This window comes from Vanrija albida (genome assembly GCF_041260175.1).
Source record: "Vanrija albida strain AlHP1 chromosome Unknown contig_1, whole genome shotgun sequence".
NCBI lineage: Eukaryota > Fungi > Basidiomycota > Tremellomycetes > Trichosporonales > Trichosporonaceae > Vanrija > Vanrija albida.
Genome location: NW_027191420.1, coordinates 3,511,081 through 3,530,148, shown reverse-complemented (window position 1 = coordinate 3,530,148; position 19,068 = coordinate 3,511,081). Strand labels below are relative to the sequence as shown.

Sequence of the window (19,068 nt, the reverse complement as noted above, 5' to 3'; positions counted from 1 at the left end):
GTGCGTGCAGCGTCGAGCTGCTCGTCGCTGCCGTCGCGCCGTCGCTGCCTTCCTTTGGCACGGTGCGAGTGGCTCGCTCGCTCGCTCTGTCGCCAGCACTGACCACTTTAAATGACGGCAACGCACAGTCTCCCACTCGTCGTCTTTCCATCCACTACCACATCAGTCAACACACACCTCATCCCACCCCATCCCCCTTCATCCCACCTCATCCCACCTCATCCCATCCCAGCTCATCCCACCTCCCACCTTCCCAGCCCATCTCCCCCACAATGGCAGCCACGGCCGGGCCGAGCGGCAGCACGCTCCACATCGCAAAGGACAAGCACGACCAGCACGCGATCCACATCCAGCACGCGGCCCCCAAGGCGGGCGACACGGCGCAGCCCATCCCCATCCAGCTCCCGACAATCTACATCAACCCGTACGCTTCAGCACCACACGGCATGTCCGGCGCCCCCGGTGCGTTTAGCGCCGCGCCGCGCCCGCCTACCCCGCCCGCGCCGAAGAAGAAGGAGCCCAAGGAGCCAAAGGAGGAGAGCAAGAAGCCCGCCCCCGCCGTCGTCGTCGCGGCCGAGCCCGCCCACGTCGTCGTCGCTGCCCCCGCCGCCTGGTGGAACTTTGGCGCGCCGCACCCCCTCCTCTGGGTCACGCTCGGGCTGAGCATCCTCGCCATTGTGCTCGGCGTGCCGAAGGGCACGCTCCCGACGATCACTGGGCGTCACCGCGTGCTGCGTGTGAGTGGTGCCAGTTCTCTTCGGTCCCGAGCCACCACTAACTCCGCCAGGCGCAAGAAATCCAGGTCGCCGAGCGCCTCGCCCTCCTCAACCAGCTGAGCGGGTTCCTGCCCCCTCCCCTCGCGGCGCTCCTCATCCCCGAGCAGGGCCTGGGCGCCATGCTCGCGGCGCACGGCGGCGCCGAGCGCGCGCGCGCGCTCGACCTCATGCGCCTCGGCACCGGGCTACAGCTGTGGAACGCGCAGGCGCACACGGACGGCACGAGCTGGTGGACGATCGAGGACCTGTCGGACGGCGCGAGCGTCGTGCGCTCCAGCGCCAGCGCTGGCGGCCGCGAGCGCGAGGTTTGGGTGCTGCGCGCGGCCGACGCCGTCACCGAGCACGCGGCGCTGCTGTCGGCGCTGACGAGCTCGCTGCTCTCCCGCGAGCGCCTGTACGCCGAGCTCGACCGCTGCCGCGCCGAGCCCTGCGGCCAGGGCCAGCGCGTGGCCACGATCACTGCGACCCCCATGCCGCAGCCGCAGCCGATGGCGACGGTCGTGCTCGAGGCGCCTGAGAGAGATGAGTGGGAGCGCTCCGCCGACGAGCGGCGCCGCGCGCGCGAGCGCGACATCGAGGCAGAGGAAGAGCGCCGCCGCCACCGCGAGCGCGAGATCGAGGTCGAGGAGCGCGAGCGCGACGTTGCGCGCCGCGAGAAGTGGGTCGTCGAGAGCATGCGCAAGCTCGCGGAGAAGAGCCACCACCAGGCAAGCGAGCTCACCATGGAGGACCGCATCACCGAGCGCCTCAAGCACTACCAGCGCCAGCTGTCCAACCTGCACGAGTAGGCAAAACTTACATAGTCGGTGTAAAGACATTACGATGAATCTGCTGTTGCGTTGTGCCGTGCCGTGGCGTGCTTGCCGCGCGTGCCGCGTGCGACGGTGGCTGAGGTGGCGTGGCCAGGCGTTCGAGCCGGCGCAGAAAGCAGTCACGCGTGTTCCTGCCTGCGCAGCGCGCAGCAGCTGCGACAACTGCGACGACAGCCGTGATGAGTACCTTCGCTGCCGTATCCCTTGGGCGGGCCTGCACTCCGCAATGGGGCTGTGTGCCTCTCCGCAGAGCTGACATCGCCCTCATCCCGTCGCCCGCTGGCCCCGCTCGCGCCGACGGCCCGACGGCCGCCGTGCCTCGGCCCCCGGTCTCCACTACCGCCCCCGACCCTCCCTCAATGAATAATGCATAATGAATCTTCTCATGCCCATGCAGGTGCGCTAGACTTCTAAACGTCGCGCGCATTGTTCGTGTTTACGGTCGGTGGTGGTGGTTTTGTGCAGGTAACGGGTGGTGGTGTGTTGTGGGGCAGTGCCCAAGCTGGTCGAGAGAATGGAATGGCGTTGCGGTGCGAGACAATCAGGAGCTCATCGAGCCCAGGCTCGGCGCCACATTACGCCTTGGAGAGCGTGGGGCTCTGGAGCGAGCTGCGGTTCGAACTCGTCGACGAGCTCTGGAGCGACGTGCGCGCGCTGCCCTCGGGACTGCCTCCGAGGTCAATAGCCGTCCACGCGTCGGCCTCGGCGGCGGGCACGGGCGGCTTGATGGTCACGGTGGACGCAGCCGAGCTCTTGCGGTCAAGGGCCGACCTCGACTTGCGCGTTGGCGTCTCGGCGTACGGGTCCGTGTCCTGGATTTCCGACATGCTCTTGCCCTTGTCCTTGCTGCCAATCTTTGGCGACGTGTCGGTGTAGGCCGCCGGGTTGAGAATGTTGGCATAGCCCTGGGGCGGTTAAGACCTGGTCAACACGCCGTTGCTCACCTCGTCTGCGCCCGCGTCCGGCACCTTGCTCAGCGGCGCGTTTGGCCGAAGGTGTTCGTATCCCGACTTGATCCTGTTGTTGGACGTCTCTTCGCGAATCTCGGCGACCAGGTCCTCAATGCCCCACCAGTTCAGCGTGCTGAACACGACGTTGCGGCGCCAGATTGTGGAACCCGGCAGTGACTTTTCAAAGGGGCCGAGGAAGGCCTGGGCGTGCAGGTGCGCATACGGGGAGCGTGGGTCGCCTGCAAGAAGACGTCAGCAGCGGCCAAAGGAAGCGCAGAGTGGGTGACGCACGGGGCATGCCATTGACAAAACCGACCGACACGTCCTTTGCCCCGAAGATGCGTTCTGCGGCGTCGGGTGACTTGGCCGCAGTTGAGAGCAAGAGCCGGCTGGCGGTGGCTGTGATGCGGGAGAGCAGCGGCAGGTCGGTCGGGCCCTGTGAGTCATTAGCTCCAGTCTCGCCGCCTCCACTTGCTGGTCCACTCACAAAGTCGTAGACGCTCGTGACGTGTCTGTTGAGAACAATAATCAGATGGCGCCCGCCAGCACACAGCGCGTCGGCGTTGTCGGCGGGGAAGACGGTAATGTCGTCGTCGCGGTAGACGATTTGCCGTCCCGAGACGTACAGGTCCTGCGCCGAGCTCAGGCCGTTTGTAGGTGACACGTTGGGTGAGCCGGGGACAGCCTGCCGTGACGACAGCCCTGCGCGCTGCAAGTCTGGTGTGCCGGGCCTGTAGATGTCGGGGCTGGCCGCTCGTGCTGGTGCGAGGGGGATACGGGCATCGATGGGGGAAGGTGGGACCGACGAGTTGTAGCGGCGCGGCGAGCCCATGTGGGACTGGGAGCCTGCCGTCGCGACAATGCCGCAGAGGACGCACCCCGGGTGTATCGTCTGGAAGACTGGGGCGGCCGTGGTGGTCGTCGGCGAGCTCGTGCTGGTCCGTAGCAAGGGTGCTGCCGAGGAAGACGGCTGGCGATGGAGACCCTGCTGTGGCGAGACGGTTAGACGGCCTTGAAAGGTTGGAGCTGCGCTGCTCGAGCTCGACATGTTGTCTGGGAGTGGTGGAGGAGCGTTTGTTGGAGGGGAAGTGAGTGATCCTGTGGTTGAAGTGGACGATGTCGACGAGGCAGTGTGGTGTGGGTGTGGGTGTGGTGGCCTTGGTCGCTGGGGCGTGACCGTGCTCGACGTGTTTGTGGCCGTGCTACTGCTGGCGGTTGGGCTTGCCGTCGGGCTACCCGACGCCGGCGGCGCCGGCGCAGCGGCGGCCGTGACGGTTGACATTGTGGGCGCGACCCGTGCGGGGCAGGCGGGCAGGCAAGGCAAGGCACTGGCGGCGGGCGGGGTGGGGCGGGGGTGGTAGCGGTGGTGGTGGTGCCAGTGCTTGCTGCCAGGGGGCGGCGAGGGCCCTAGCGAGGAGGGTGCGTGTGGGTGCGAGCTCGCTGCGGCAGCAGTGTCGCTGGAGCAAGCGCGCGCTGGCTGGCTGACACACAGGGAGCTAGCCTAGGCTACACTGCAGGCAGGCCAGGCAGGCAGGCCTTTGGCGGCGCGCGACAAGCCGAGAGGGAGGGAGGGAGCGTGCGAAGGGGGAAGGCGAGGCGAGGCGAGGCGCTGCGGATAAGAGTCCTATTGTGTCGGGGCGCGCTGGCTGGCCGGGGGCAGAGCGAGGGGGGAAGGAAGGGGCGCGTGGGCGATGCGCACAGTCTGTGTGGGTGAGTGTAATGTGTGTGGGTGGGTGTGTGCGAGGTGTGTGATGTGATCAAGGCGAGAGCGACGAGCCAGGCGCCAAGTCCGAGTTGTCAGAGGTTGTAGTGCTAATTGCTCTTAGTCTTTTGCCAGCCTGGCTGCATTTGCCGCAGCAGTGACCGCCGACTCGGCTGACAGACAAACAGACTGCGCGCCTGCGCGTCTGCGCCTGCGACCGACGGCTACGCAGTTCCCTCCCTCTCTCTCTGCACAATCTAAGGCTCCTGTCGCTACTGTCGCTCCTGTAGCTGCTCTGCTTTTGCACGCTGAAGCATTCTACCCTTTGCCTTTGCACTCGGGTCTAGACTTGGAGCCCTGACACTTTATGACCCACTCCCACCTGGCACGCCTGTCTCACGGCACGCACACCGCCGGCCGGATGAGTGGGCATGACGCATGACGCAACGCGCTTGCTGCCGCCTGGCTGGCTGGCTGTATACGCGGGCTGCTCCTTACCAACAGCCGCCCCGATTACCCTTGATCGACACAACATCCTAGCCAGAAAAAAAAAATCAAAATGAATGCTTGGTTGTTTGCCGCCGGCGTGCCCTGCGCGTCGTGCACTGGTATATCACGCCATCCCGCAGCCCAGAGGCGAGTATCTCCACCTACATGCTTGCACTGCGCATCCTCATGTCCCCGAGGCGGGTTTGGCCGCCGTCGACGGCTGCTGCGCCAAGAGGCTGCCACGAGTCGATTCCTGTGGCGCTCGCCGCAACAGCGTAAATAGACACTGCGGCGTCGGGTAGGAGCGGAAGCATAGTCACGTGGATACGATGGCTTTCCTTATTCGCTCCTCCCACCTCTACCACGTGACTATACTCCCGCGTCCGGCCGCGTTTCGGCCATGGTCACATGTGCGGGGCAGTTCCATCAGCCAGGATTGCAAGTTGTAACCGGGCCGGAACACGTCCGCGTACCAAAGACGCCGGCGGCGCACCGACTGCAGCCTTGTCGCCTGAACGCGCCCACCTCGAGCCGAGATGGGCATGGCGGCATGGCTGGGGCGGGGGAATGTGGGGCACGACGGCGCGCACCACACCTGCATCTTGCAACAGCGACCACTCTTTTAAAGAGACGACCTCGCTCCGCTCCTCTCCTCCTCCTCCTTCCCTTCGCTCCAACTCACCACTCTCGTACCCAAAACACACCCCGCCCACCATGCCGCCCGCCCCAGCATCGCGCGCCTCCATCGTAAGGCTCATGTCCCTCACCGCCTCGGCAGGCTGCAGGGGATGTGGCCGCTCCCACTCGGCAGCCCACGCCTGCGCCTCGACCCACGACCACGGCAAGCGCGGCCTCGCCACCCCCGTCGACCTCCCCGGCGCGCCCCAGGGCAACACCGACTATGCCTTCGAGGTGAGTGTTGGCGACGTGGTGGGAGTCGTGAGGGCGTGTGGGGTGGGGCTGGGCGCGGCGGCGGGGCGGGACACGGCAAGGTCCGGCGCCGCGGAGGAACGGCCTTGGCACGCCTCGGGCGACAACGAGCTGTGGAGCGGTGCGCGGCGGGCAGCGAGCAAGCACCACAAAGCATCCCGCAACGCGCCAGTCGCGCCCCGCTCGCTATCACGCACTGGCTGCGCGATAGACGCGGCCGGGGGACAAAACTCGTGGTGCCGTGGCATGGATATCGGAACTGCCCCGCACACGGCGCGTGTGCCAAGTTTAGCCGACGACGCGCATCTTCTTTGTCGACGCTGTCCTCTGCCGCACACGCCCGCTCGCCCACTCTCATGCATGCACGCGTGCACGACACTGACCCCCACAGATGGCCGCGTCCACCCTCCGCTTCGGCACCGGCGCCACGCGCGAGGTCGGCATGGACCTGCGTAACATGATCAACCTCCTGCCCGCCAACGAGCAGGCGGCGGCCAAGATTGCCGTCTTCACCGACCCCAACGTCGCCAAGCTCCCGGTCATGAAGACGGTCGAGCAGGCGCTCCAGAAGGAGAACCTTCCGTTTGTCGTCTTTGACAAGATCTCGGTCGAGCCCACCGAGAACTCGTGGATCGAGGCCATCGACTGGACCCGCGGCAACGACATCACCCACTTCCTCGCCGTCGGTGGTGGCTCCACCATGGACACGGCCAAGGCGGCCAACCTGCTCTCGTGCTACCCCGACAAGGACATGTACGAGTTCATCAACGCCCCCGTCGGCAAGGGCACCCCGATTGAGAAGAAGCTCAAGCCCTTGATTGCCGTCCCCACCACTGCCGGTACCGGCTCGGAGACGACTGGCACTGCCATCCTTGACATTCCCTCGAAGAAGTTCAAGACTGGTATTGCCTCGCGTGCGCTCAAGCCCACGCTCGGCATTGTCGACACGCTCAACACGGCCACCTGCCCCCGCGAGGTCGCCGTCGCTGCCGGTCTCGACGTCCTCTTCCACTCGCTCGAGTCGTACACTGCCGTGCCCTACTACGAGCGTACCCCCCGCCCCGACAACCCGCTCAAGCGTCCCGCTTACCAGGGCTCGAACCCCGTTTCGGACATCTTCTCCAAGTGGGCCCTTGAGCAGACGATCAAGTACCTCCCCCGTATCTTCAAGGACCCCCACGGCGACGAGGAGGCCCGCCACCAGATGCTCCTCGCCGCGTCGACAGCCGGTATCGGTTTCGGCAACGCCGGTGTCCACCTGTGCCACGCTGGCTCGTACCCCATCTCGTCGCTCAACAAGGCGCGTCCCAAGGACAAGCAGTACTTCCACCCCTCGTACAGCCCCGAGATCCCCCTCATCCCCCACGGTGTTGCCGTCTCGCTCACCGCGCCCTCGGTCTTCCACTTCACGGCCCCCTCGTCGCCCGAGCGCCACCGCACCGCCGCCGAGATCTTTGCCGGCAAGGACCGTCTCCACGAGGTCGCCAAGGTCCGCGACGAGGACATTGGTGCCTTCCTCCGCGAGGAGATCCAGAAGTTCCTCGACTCGGTCGCCGTCCCCCGCGGTCTTACCCAGGTCGGCTACGGCACGTCGGACATTGAGATCCTCGCCAGGGGCATGCTCCCCCAGCGCCGTGTTCTTGACCTTGCCCCTGTTCTCATCAAGGACAACCAGACCCAGGAGCTCGAGCAGCTCCAGGGCATTCTCGAGGGTGCGATGCGCTGGTAAGCGTGGCGCGGAGGCGTGTGATAGTGTCACTACAGCGTAAACGAGAAAATCGTGCGCGAGTATAGGTGGCGTGTGTGGTTGAAGGAAGCGAGTGCCAATGGTATGCATCGAGTAGCAGTGCGGCGCGCGAGGCGCGAGCGAAGCGAGCGCAGGGGGGCTTTGGTCGAGCTGGGGTGACACTTGCTGGTCGCCATAGCCGAGCTATCCTTGCCGAGCTCAGCCATGGCGGACCACACTCTTGGATACACCCGTGGCTTGTGGACAACCCAGTGTCCGCTGAAGTGTGCGCTGCCCGCGACAGTACGTGTGTCCGAGCGTCGGCGGTGATCGTTAAAACCCAGTGTCGTGGCGCGTCGCATGTGGCACATCGCAGCTGGGCCCAAGCGCGTCAGTGGCAGCGATCAAGACGAGCTCCTGACGCGGCCCGCGCTGGCCGTAGTGCACCCCGCAAGCCGCGAGCAGCCAAGTCCCCCATGTGAATGACAACCGTTGCATCTCGCCGGATCCTTTTACTAGACAGCACTAAGCCACACCGTTCACCTTGAAGCTCTCGCGCTGAGTCCACGAGCTGGGTCCTGTCAGTAAAGCCCATACGTCACCACTCACTCCCAGAAGCCCGCGACGACAGGGTCAATCTCCTGGCCGCCCGTGCGCTCCTGCACGGCCTTGAGGGCGACGCCCGAGATCGAGTTGGGCTGCACGCCGGCGTTTGTGATGATGCGCGCGAGCCACGTGATGAGGTGGTAGTCGGCCTCGCCGGGCTCCTGGCCGTTGAGGTACGAGCCGTTCGACTTCTTAAGCAGGTGGGTCACCTCGCCGCGGATGAACTGGCCAGCGTGGTCCCAAAGCTGCTGGGCCGACGTGTAGAGGGCGGTACGGGCCTCCTGCTGCGGGGGTGTTAGCGGGGTCGGGGGTTGGGGGAGAGGGGGAGCGTGCTCGACGCAGGGTGTCGTCTCCGCATCCCCCGCGCCTCCACGGCCCCCGCCACTCACGTCAGGGTTGCCGGTGAAGAACTCGAGCAGGTGGCCGTTGGCGCGCTGCTTGCCCTCGAGGAAGGCCTTGAACTCGGCCGGCGCGTCGGGCGCAAACGCCTCGAGCGCCTTCTGGCGGTTGGCGAGGAAGCCGCCGACAATGCCCTTGGCCTTGGCCTCGCGGTCGGCGTCGTCGACGGGGAGGAAGAAGAGGTCGTTGGGGTCGTGGGCGGGGTTGTGGATCTCCTTGATGATCTTGTCGAGCTCGTGCGTGTGGTGCGCGTCGTGCTTGGGCGGCTTGGGCGCGCGCTTGAGGATCTCCTTGACCGATGACTGGGGAGCGGCGGGTCAGCGCCGCGGGGTGGGGGATTCGAACAGACGACGGCCACTCACAATGGTCGACTCGTACTTGTGCCCGTCGGTAGTGACAAACACGGGCACCGTGCCGTTCGGGTTGACCTTGAGGAACTCGGGGTTGAAGTTTGCGCCCTGGGCGAGGTTGACCGTCTCGAGCGTGATGTCGCCGGGGGCGTAGCCGCTCTCGGTGATGGCGACGAGCGGGGCGTGGACCCAGACGGAGCCGGCGAACGTGTAGAGGACTGCGGGCGGCGCGTCAGCGCCGCTGGGGGCGGTTGGGGGGGGGGGGGGGGCTGAAGCCAACTCACTAGGCTTGGACATTGTGGATGGGTGGTGGTGGGTGATGAAGCAAGACGAAGGATGGTGTTGGCGCTTTATAAGGTGCAAGCAGCGTCGCGCGTTCGTCACTCGTCGTGCTTGCTTTGTCGTTGCCGGCGGGTGCGGTGGGGGAGTGGCAGCGCGGCGAGTGCCCGTGGGAAGGCAAGCAAGCACGCTGAAACGACGACACGACGCTGTGAGCAAGCACGTCATGACGTCACACCACTCTGCACCATGGCGAGGTGGACGACACATGCCGGACCGGACTGTCGCGCGGCCGTGGGCCGACAAGCCACCACTCCGACTCCGGGCAACCGGACCAAAGCCACCAATGTCTCTGGCCGAGCCTTGTAGACCCGAAAGATGAGTCACAGCGTGCAGCGATACATGGGCCGAACACAGACCGAGATCGACACAGTCACAAAGCATTCACCGAGCCCAGGCCGCCATCCCGACCGCCGCCCCGCCCCGCACGCGTGGCCCCGGCGAATGCCCCCCTCCCCCCCCCCCGCGGCCAATCTAAGCACCGTGTGCATTTTGCTTCTGCCATCTATCTGACCGAGTCTATGACACACGCTCAAGGCGCGCCGCCGGCCTTGAGGCGCTGGGCGCGCGCGGCGCGGAGCGCAACAGTGCCGACGTACGCCGTGACGGCCGAGAGGGCGAGGAAGGGGGGCAGGAGCTGGCGTCAGTCGCAGCCATGCGCACACTACGCACCTGGTACAGGCGCCATCCGATCCAGTAGCGCAGGATGAGGCCCTCGAGGCCGACGAGGCACGCGAGGAACGCGTAGATGGCCGAGGGGGGCGTCTGGAACTGGAGGTTGTTGGAGATGTTGCCGATCTGTCGTCGTGGGTTAGCAACTCCTCAACGGCCTGCATGCCGACGGGACGCACCAGAGCAAGCAGCAGGGCCCAAGGGACAACGACGATGGCGACACCCGCGGCGGCCTTGACAAACGCGACCTCGCGCTCCTCCTCCTTGAACGTGTGGAAGAGGTCGCCCTGGGGCGCGAACGCGGGCTCACCGGCGCGCGGAGGGAGCGAGTGGCGCTTGCGCTGCGGCTGGAGCGCGCTGCCGGGGAGCTCGACGACGCCGAGGGGGAAGGACAGGGGCTTGTGCTCGTCGCCGTTTGAGAGGAGGAGGCGGGCGTTGAGGGCTCCGGTGGTGGCGGCGAGGGCGCGGGGGGGTTTGGCCGTGTCCTAGATGGTTAGCTGGTGCTGATGCGAGGATGCGCTGTGGTGGGCGGCGAGAGAGGTTGGGCGTGCTGGGCGGGGCGCGACGCCGGTCGAGTGGCCGACGGACTCGGGTAGGCGGCAGTGGTCCGCCGCGACCTGCACCGTCCGCCGCGACCTCCACCATCCGCCGTCTGCCAGCCGGCGCTCTCCACATCCCCACCGTCGCCCTCCAAGCCAAGCCCCCACGCCGCGGCAGTCGCCGCCCGCCGCAGCCCAACCAGCCGCGATGCCCATCTCGCCAATCCCGCATCCCCTTCGGCCTGGAGCCCGACGACTTACCAAAAAGTACGCGGCCTTGCCGTTGGGCTTGACGCCGACCTGGAGCACGACGTCGTCGCCGTCCTCGGAAGAGAAGGACACGAACGCGGCCCGCGGGACGACGCCCTCGCCCGACTCGGCGTCGACGATGCTGAACGCGAGCTTGAGCGTCGCGGCCGAGGGGAGGGCCAGGGGGGTGGTCCAGCCGGATGTCTTTGTGAACCTAGTAGGTTAGCACTGCACGTCTCCCAGGCAAGCGGGGGTGCGGGCGCACCACACACCCCACACCCCACGCCGCGCCGCGGCCTGACGGCCGACGGTGCCGCGCACACTCACACCAACGCATCGTCGCTGACCCCGCCGAGGGACACCACCGCCTTGCCGCCCTTGATCGCGAGCGATGAGCCCGCGACGGCCGACGCCGCGGCCAGTGCTGTGGCCAGTGCTCTCCTGATTCCGCGCATGTTGGGTTGGGGTGAAGTGGATGGTTGGATGCGAGTTGACATTGCACGAGTTGAATGCCGCCGGTGTGGTTGCGCCGCGGTCGCGACGTGGCGCGCCCCGCGTGGCGGTCACGTGGTGTGGCAGTCGCCGTGCAAGGTGCAAGGTGCAACCTGCAACCTGCAAGGTGATGCATGACCATTCCCCACGCAACAAGACCCCCGGCGGCATGACAAACATTATGCATGTTGGCGGATCACATAGTACGATACAGTGGCAGAGGCCCAAATGAGTGTGGGGTGCAAAGAGTCGGGGAGGGCGCTGGCGCGCGTGTATGTGTGAAGCTAGTACAGTCGTTGGCGTGTCGTGAATTATCTCGCCAGCGAGCAGACCATATTTTTGTTTGGGAAAACTATCCGCTAGGTCGAAGGGTGACAAAGAGATCAGACGCGTAGCCGCCTGAAGAACCCGCTTGGACAGTAGGGTCGGGGGTCCGCTGGGGACTGGACATGCTCGAGCCGCTGGGGCTCGGGCGAGGTGGTGGGCGGTTGACGTGGTGCGAAGGGCCACCATGGGGCTCCTCCGCAACGTTCTGCAATGCCTCCAGGGCAGAAGGAGAGGGGGATACCATGGGCGGTGTTCGGCCCGGCGACGGGCCCGACTGCCGCATGCGCGCGACCTTGAACGACGAAGGTGGTGGCGCAGCGAGCAACGGCACGGCAGAGCCAGAAGTACCGCTGACCGGTCGCGGTCGCGGCGCGGGCTGATTCTTGCGCTGAACCCGGAACCCGCTGCTCCCGCCGTTGCTTTGCGATGGCGCCTCGACACCAGTAAAGATGGCGGCACTCTCGTTCATCTTGGCGGCCTTGCGTGCAGAGTTCTCATCACGGGTGCGCTCGTCGAGCTTGGCCTTGCGTGTGAACAGCGCGCGGAAGCCACGAGGAGCACGCGGCGACGTCTCGGGGTCGACACCCTCCTGGCGCTGGTTCCTGTAGCGACGGCGAGGACGGCGCGGGCCTGGCTCGTCGTCCGAGTCGTCGTCATCATAGCTTCGGCGCGTTCGGGCGCGATCATCGCCGCCTGAACGTCCAAACCACGCAGAACGCCGCTTGGAAGCCTCGGACGGGCCGCCAGCATCCTCTTCCTCAATCGCAATGTTGTTAAGCGAGCGACGTTTGGAGATGGTTAATGGCGGTGGGCGGACGCCGTTGTTGTCCGGCCGCATGCCACGAGCAGGCGGGTACGTCGGCGTGGTCGGGACGCTGAGCGAACCGTGGTGCGGCAGGCGAGGCGAGGTTGACATAGCGCGAATAGGAGGAGCCATTGGCGAGGTCGGCGATGCAAGTTCCTCGACAATGGCCGATGACGAGCGTGCTCTGGCGTGCTGCGGCTTGAACTGAGAACCCTTCTCATCGCTAACGCGAATCAGAGGAGCGGTCTGTGGCCAGCCAGCGCTGTGTCTACGTGGGCTGTTGACTGGAGACTTCTCGCTGGGCGATGCAAGTGGCTGTATGTCCGAGTAGCCGTGCGTAGGTGTGACCATGGGGCGCCACATGTCCATGATGCGGTTCTCATCAGACATGGATGCAATGCTGCCCTGGTCGGACATTGACCGCCGACCCAGGTGATCGACAGATGGGTTGCTGACTGGGTAGTAGGCGCGTTGGGCGTGCATTGATGCACGAGTGTAGCCACCGAGTTGGCGCTCCACGCCCTGCGAGTGGCGGTCGAGCATCATCTGAGTCGTGAGGGAACCAGCCACAGAGACGTTGCGTTGGAGCTGGCGAGAGTCGCGCTTGCGCTTCTTCCTCGCGGCCGCCTTGCCTCCACGGACACCGTTGAGGCAGTCAAGGTCAATGATGGCCGCAAAGATGCCGCCGTCGATCGGGTGGTTGGACTCGTCAAAGGTTCCGCCGCCAAACAGACGGATAACACCTTCGAGGATCTTGACGAGGACCATGAAGAAGTAGAAGAGGAAGACGAGGGATTGGAGGATGAGCACGACGTAGGCGAGCCATTGCTGAGAGCCTTCTTCGACAGAGACGTTGGGGGCCAAGATCATTGCCAAAACAATCGAGCTGATGCGAGCGATCGAAGTGAAGATGACGGTGCCGCCCATGCCAGCTCCTTGTCCCCAGGGGCTCCACACTGCCGTGGCAAGGAAGACGACGAGTTCGACAACGATGAGGACAATGGTCTGGGCGAGACCGCTGCCCTGTCCTGCACCAATGGCAATGCCGCTAAGCAGGCTGCCCACAAGCGGGAGCGTGCGGTACAGCTGCTTCTCCTGCTCGTACACGTTGTAGATTGGGCCGAGTCCAAGGAGGGTTCGGGCCGCCTCATACAGCTTGCCGGTCGGAGTGCGCGAGATCTTGTACATGATGAACGTGGGGATGGCGACCGAGATGAAGGCAAAGGCGAGGGCGGCGAACACCTTGGAAACGATCGACGTGCGGTGGAGCGTAAGGTGGTACACGGACACTGCGGTGACAGGGAAGTGGAAGGCGATGATGAGTCGCAGCAGATTGCCGTACAGCGCGGCAAAGTGGAAGGCGCCGGCTTCACCTCGGGGCGTGAAACGAGACCAGATGCGGCGGAACTTTGACGGTACCGTTGGCGTGGCGGCAGCTCGAGGGGTCGTCGAGGCCGGGGTGAGAGGGACTTGGCCGAACTCGTTCTGAGAGCTGCGGGGGTCGTACCATTCCTTTGCGTTCGAGCTCGACCGTGAGTGACCGTTCGAGTGGCCGCCGTTACTGCTGATATAGCTGCTTCTGTTCGTGTTGTACGGTCGAGGTCCTGGACGGACAGGAGTGCGAGCGACAACAACCTTTGTCTCGGTGCTAAACCACTCTGCCAGTCCATGCACAATCCAGAGGATCAGGCTGACAATGATGATGACGCCAGCGAGCATGAGGAAGAGTGACAAGCAAGTGCCAAACATGTCCTGGGGTCGCAATCCGACGACAAATGCAAACGAGTCGATACCGTCGCGGGTCGAGTTGAGATCCAGTAGCTTGTTGGTCGCCGTTCCGTTCAAGTACAGCGGATACTTGGTGTCGTTCATCTGAAGGGCAAACTTCTCAGGGGGCGTATAGTGGTCCGAGAACAGCTGAGTGTGGTTGCTCGAGACGATTGTCGCGTCTGTGCCATGTTAGCGTGGCGTTTGGCGCGTCATTGCATGACGTTGGGCACTCACTCCACAGCAGATCAGCCCAGGCACTCTGCGCCACAATGGGATAGAAGAAGGCGGGCCACGAAACCGAGATCATTCCAAGCATGGTCACAAACTGGATGTGGTGGAGGATGTCTCGAAGGCCGGGGGTGACTGCAACGTTCGTTAGCCTCGAGCCACTGCCGCCCCCCGCAAACGCCACTGACCGAATCTTAACAAGGCAGCACTGACGCCAAGCCGTTCACCGCTGAGGCCGCTAATGAGCATGGTACCCCACTTGAGCATAGCGGCTTCGCGGTGTCCGCTGCCGCGCCGGTCGGCCCCGATGAGCCAGCCGGCTGCAAAACGTGCGGCCCACGTCACGATCCAGAAGGCGATGGCGAGCGACGCCGGGAACCAGAGGAAGAGCTTGTAGGGCCAGCTCCCATCGTCGTATGGCGTGACATAGACGTCGACACACATGATCGTCTGGGCCGGCTCGCTCGTCTCGACCACATGGATGCGGGAATGGATCGTGGTGAGAGCGTGCACGTTGTACAGTGGAACCGAGGCGTTGATGCCAAACGGCCCAGCCGGCAGCGGGCAGTAGGTCATGTTGCCTGGAATGTACTCCGAGGTCAGGTTGGCGGGGAAGATCGAGTTGCACAGCCACCCCGACGACTTGAACTGCACGACGCCGGCCTCCTTGGTCGTGGTGAAGATGGTCGCTGTGCAGGTCGTCAGCAAACCGGTGCCAGATCTCGCAAAGATCCCTACCAAGCTTCTCTGTGCTGTTACTGTAGCCCGAGAGGACGGACGGCGAGGTGCCGATGACATCAAAGCGGAGCACGTCCGAGCCAGCGCCGTTGAGGCCGAGGCGCATGCTCTCGTCGCCCTTTGCGAGCTGCACAAAGACATCGCTGACGACCAGGCGGTTGGCCACCGGCGCGACGGGCTCGTACTGGCTCGAGCAGTCGGAAAAGGCCGATACCAGCACCGTCGCTGCTGCGGACCTCGCTAGGACGAGGGCCCAGAGGGCGGCGGCTGCGCCGAGCATGGTGCTGCTGGAGGAGGTTTACTGGCCCTGCCTGGCCGTGAGGTGTGAGCTAGGACGTTGTTGAATGATGATGATGATGATGTTGATGCAGCGGCAATGCGGTGTGTCGATTACTTTTTCGGCGATCGGTGGTGGGGGAGGGGAGGAGGGAAGGCGAGGAAGGCAGGGCGCGGCGGGGGGCGGGGGGGCGTGCAGCTGGGCTGGCTGAGTCGTCGGTGCAGACGGTCGGTGCGTGCGCGCGCGCGCTGAGATCGCCGTGGGGAGGCGGGGCGGCGGGCGTTCGGCGGGCGGCGTTGAGGGGGTGTGCTGCAAGTGACGGCTGAGCCGAGTGCCGAGACTGAATGCAGCAGAGTGGGAGAGAGAGAGAAAGTCAAGAGAGAGATGTCGAGATGAGATGGGGGGTGCGATGATGGTTGAGAGGGCGAGCAGAGCACCGCTGCGACAGTCGCACAAAGAGGGGCAGCGAGATTGTAACTGTCCTTGTCCTACCTAGGACCTGAGACGGCCGTCGTTGTCTACAGACACTGCCTCCACTGCACTGGACCAGTCACAGCCCTCGCTCGTTCTACATTCCCCCTGGCCGCTGCCTTGCATGCATGCATGCTCCAACAAGTCTCTCGTCATGAGCACCTGCAGCACCTGCATAGGCGGCGGGCACATATGGGTCGAGGGTGAGAACATGTCCCAGGGTCAGGCCCACTCCTCACCCCCCTCACCCCCTTGGCTTGTTACGGCTCGCCCGCAGAATGGGTAGGAGAGTACGTCACTCGTCAAACCTTTTCGACGAGCACCGAGGCGGCGAGCAACTCGTCTCTCGTCGCTCGCCGCTCGGCCACATGCTACCAACACGTCTCATGCATGTGATACACATTCCGCGCGTCGCCGTCTCCGCTGTTTACACGGTTACATACACCTCGACTCCGGCTCTCACAGTGGCAAGCCGCTGCTCGTGGCCAAGCCAGCCAAGACGAGACGAGGCGGCCACTTGGGGCCACACCCCGTCCGCCTACAGTTGCTCCTATGCCTTTTCACCCGACGACGACTGACCTGACTGACCCACCCTGCCTGCCTGCCTGGTGCCGTTTGACCGACCGAGCGAGCCGAACGTCAGAAATCCCTGCCAGGCTCAAGTTTTCTATGTCATGCCCACCAAATACCGCTTAGCGTGCTTCACCTCATTCTGACACCATGCACGGCGAGGGGTCAGTCGCGGCGGGTCGCGGCCATCAAACAACCTCATTAGTCGGCGCGCCTCCCTACATTCCAGGCCAGACATTGCGCCTCATGATCGCCATGACAAGGGTACCATCTGTGCATAGTAGCTCTAAACCCAAAGTAGTCGAGGTCTTCTCTGTCAATGCGTCGCATGCTCAAGCTTTGAGCGCCTCAACCTCCTTCTTGATCGCCGCAACGAGGGTCGCCGCAGCGTCGGCCGTCTTGACTCGGAGCACAAAGGGCTTCATGCTGCCCGCAACGTCAAAGCCCAAGAATCTGATGTTGTTCCCATCGGCCTTTGGGTCGAGTGACTCTCCAACAGCCATGTTCTGAGTATTGGTTAGATCTCCGCCGACGCAAATGCACTTACCAGGATAACCGACCCGCCACCATCGGCGCGCATCAACAGACGCCTCTTGTCCGTCGTCTTGTTACGTTTCAACTTGAACTGGCCCAGGCCGACAACGGCCCACTTGCCATCCTCGAGCTTGCTCAGCTTGCCTCGGACCTCAGCAACAGTGTCCTCATCCTCCTCGCCCTCGCCAACGGCCTGAGCGAGGTTCTTGGTAACCTCGATGGGCTCAGCCGCTGTGGCAGGAACAGCAGTGTCCGCGCCCGGTGTCGGTGCCGACGAGGACGACGAAGCGCCCCCAAACGAGAACGGAGCGGCTGCTGGTGTGGAGAGGGTCTGAGTGAAGGCGAAAGGCTTGGCTCCGCCAGCTGGTGCAGGAGCAGCCGAGCCCGAGCCTCCAAAGCTGAACGCAGACGAGCCGCCGGCCGTGGCATTGCTGCCGAACGAGAACGCGGCCGCCTTGGGAGGCGACTTGGTAACCGCGGCTGGCGTGCTGCTGCTGCTGCTGCTGCCTCCAAAGCTGAATCCGGCACTCGCGCCGGCCGGCGAGCCGAACGAGAAGCCACCCTTGGTTGGTGGGCTAGTGGCGGCAGTGCTGCTAGGAGTCGCCTTGGCGCCTCCGAATGAGAGCTGCGGGTTGGTGCCGTCGGGGCCAAACTTGCCGAGCTTGGCTGGAGGTTCACCGGCGCTCGTGGTTGAAGCCGACGGGGCAAAGGTCTTGCTGCCAGGCGTCGTAGGAGCAAGAGGCGCAGATGGGGCAAACGAGAACAGCGCACCGGCCTTGGAGGGCGTGGGCGGCGCGGCGGCGGGTGCCTCGGGCTCCTTTGGCTTGCGAGCAGCCTCATCCTCCGCCAAAATGTCAGCAGCAAGCTGGTTAGCGGCCGATGACGTCTTCTTTGGCGCCTCCGTCGCGGTGGGACCTCCAAAGCTGAAGGCAGGCTTGGCCGCCGCAGCTACAGGTGCGGATGAAGGTGCGGTTGACTGTCCAAACGAGAAGCCACCTGCTGCTGGGGGGGCAGATGCGGGGGCCGGAACGGCAGGTGCAGCCGCCACAGCTCCGTTCGTCTTCTCTGCGTCGGCCTTGGGCTTCCAGCCCGCCTTTGATGCCGCCGCATTCAGATGGGCCTCGTACTGCGACAGGAGGCCAGGCAGCGCCTTGGTGAGGTTCAAGAATTCGTTGCTGTTGAGCTCGTGCGACACAAACGACAGGAATGCGTTGTTGAGGCCGCGCAGAGCAGTGTAGTATGCGACCTCTCCCTCGTCGGGCGGTGTCGCCTGCGAGGGTCCAGGCCCGGATGAGGAACGGAACGCGGGGGCAGCGGGCGCGATCGGGGACTTGGGGTTACCAGACGACGTGGGGCGCACCGTAGGAAGAGTGGAGAATGAGGTCGCTGGTGCCGACTGCGCCGGAGCTGGAGCAGCGGGCTGGACTGCAGAGCCGCCAAACGAGAAGCCACCAAACGGCTTGGGAGGAGCGGCAGCGGTCGGCGCAGGCTCGGCCTCCTTCGTCGGTGCGATAGGAGCAACCTCGGCAGGCTTCTTTCCGAACGTGAACGAAGGTGCAGAGGGCGCAGCCGGGGCAGCAGCGACAGGTGCTGGCGCAGCCGCTGGCGCCTTGCCAAACGAGAAGCCACCGAAGGCCGGCGGCGGAGCAGCAGCAGCAGCCTTGGGTGGCTCAGCAGCAGGTGTGGCGGGCTTGCTAAACGAGAAGCCGCCAAAGGCCGGCGCCGGCGCGGCAGCGGCGGGCGGAGCAGCTGGGGCAGGGGGCTTGGCTCCAAACGAGAAGCCGCTGCCGCCTGCGCCGCCGTTGCTCGTGCCGAACGAGAATGGCGAGGACGAGGAGGATGCCGACGGTGCGGAAGATGCACCAAAAGAGAATCCCGATGCGGGTGGGGCAGGAGCTCCGGGCGCAGCCTGGGCCGGTGAGCAGAGCACAACAATAGGCTTTCGGCGCGCGTCCAGCTTACCTCGGCGGGAGCAGCGCCCTTGCGCTTGGGAAGGCCGCGGATCCTGCAATGTCAGCGGGTGGCGCTACAGTTGGTGGCGAGCTGCACGTACTGCCTGCCGGCGATGGGCCTGAGGGCCTCCTCGCGCTGGCCCGGCTGGGAATCATCAGCACAAGTTATGAAATGGTCTGCCGCAGCACGCACGTCCTCTCCGTCCGAGTCGTGGTCGTCCTTGGTCAGCTGGTTGTCGGCGCCGCGCTTTGCCATCTCTACTGCTGTCTCTGTCGTTAGAGGATGTCTAGAGGGATGAGCGAGTCGTGGTGGATGAGGTGATGCGAGTAGGTTGCTGCACGACAGTGTTCGAGCTCGACGACCT

At 64.8% G+C, this 19,068-nt stretch overlaps 7 protein-coding genes across 7 annotated transcripts; 2 read left to right on the top strand and 5 right to left on the bottom strand.

The window, feature by feature from the left end:
- Window positions 1-272: 272 nt before the first annotated feature.
- On the top strand, window positions 273-1,564 carry Q8F55_001414 (uncharacterized protein; the record flags this gene model as incomplete). The annotated part of the gene is made up of 2 exons (XM_069350036.1): window positions 273-737; window positions 788-1,564. 2 exons carry the CDS (start codon window positions 273-275, stop codon window positions 1,562-1,564), a joined length of 1,242 nt encoding a protein of 413 aa, XP_069213580.1.
- A 599-nt stretch (window positions 1,565-2,163) lies between these two features.
- Q8F55_001413 (uncharacterized protein) lies at window positions 2,164-3,370 on the bottom strand (the record flags this gene model as incomplete). Its single annotated transcript, XM_069350035.1, has 4 exons — window positions 2,164-2,493; window positions 2,533-2,777; window positions 2,830-2,974; window positions 3,026-3,370. 4 exons carry the CDS (start codon window positions 3,368-3,370, stop codon window positions 2,164-2,166), a joined length of 1,065 nt encoding a protein of 354 aa, XP_069213579.1.
- Window positions 3,371-5,443: 2,073 nt separating this feature from the next.
- Window positions 5,444-7,388, top strand: Q8F55_001412 (uncharacterized protein; the record flags this gene model as incomplete). Its single annotated transcript, XM_069350034.1, has 2 exons — window positions 5,444-5,641; window positions 6,051-7,388. 2 exons carry the CDS (start codon window positions 5,444-5,446, stop codon window positions 7,386-7,388), a joined length of 1,536 nt encoding a protein of 511 aa, XP_069213578.1.
- Window positions 7,389-7,910: 522 nt separating this feature from the next.
- On the bottom strand, window positions 7,911-9,037 carry Q8F55_001411 (uncharacterized protein; the record flags this gene model as incomplete). The annotated part of the gene is made up of 5 exons (XM_069350033.1): window positions 7,911-7,956; window positions 7,995-8,275; window positions 8,381-8,692; window positions 8,753-8,958; window positions 9,025-9,037. 5 exons carry the CDS (start codon window positions 9,035-9,037, stop codon window positions 7,911-7,913), a joined length of 858 nt encoding a protein of 285 aa, XP_069213577.1.
- A 574-nt stretch (window positions 9,038-9,611) lies between these two features.
- Window positions 9,612-10,994, bottom strand: Q8F55_001410 (uncharacterized protein; the record flags this gene model as incomplete). The annotated part of the gene is made up of 5 exons (XM_069350032.1): window positions 9,612-9,716; window positions 9,752-9,877; window positions 9,931-10,236; window positions 10,552-10,753; window positions 10,867-10,994. The coding sequence occupies 5 exons, from the start codon at window positions 10,992-10,994 to the stop codon at window positions 9,612-9,614; spliced, it is 867 nt and encodes a 288-aa protein (XP_069213576.1).
- A 389-nt stretch (window positions 10,995-11,383) lies between these two features.
- Q8F55_001409 (uncharacterized protein) lies at window positions 11,384-15,179 on the bottom strand (the record flags this gene model as incomplete). Its single annotated transcript, XM_069350031.1, has 4 exons — window positions 11,384-14,112; window positions 14,168-14,296; window positions 14,350-14,850; window positions 14,900-15,179. 4 exons carry the CDS (start codon window positions 15,177-15,179, stop codon window positions 11,384-11,386), a joined length of 3,639 nt encoding a protein of 1,212 aa, XP_069213575.1.
- Window positions 15,180-16,549: 1,370 nt separating this feature from the next.
- On the bottom strand, window positions 16,550-18,959 carry Q8F55_001408 (uncharacterized protein; the record flags this gene model as incomplete). Its single annotated transcript, XM_069350030.1, has 5 exons — window positions 16,550-16,723; window positions 16,765-18,660; window positions 18,714-18,756; window positions 18,805-18,848; window positions 18,897-18,959. 5 exons carry the CDS (start codon window positions 18,957-18,959, stop codon window positions 16,550-16,552), a joined length of 2,220 nt encoding a protein of 739 aa, XP_069213574.1.
- Between the last annotated feature and the right edge of the window lie 109 nt (window positions 18,960-19,068).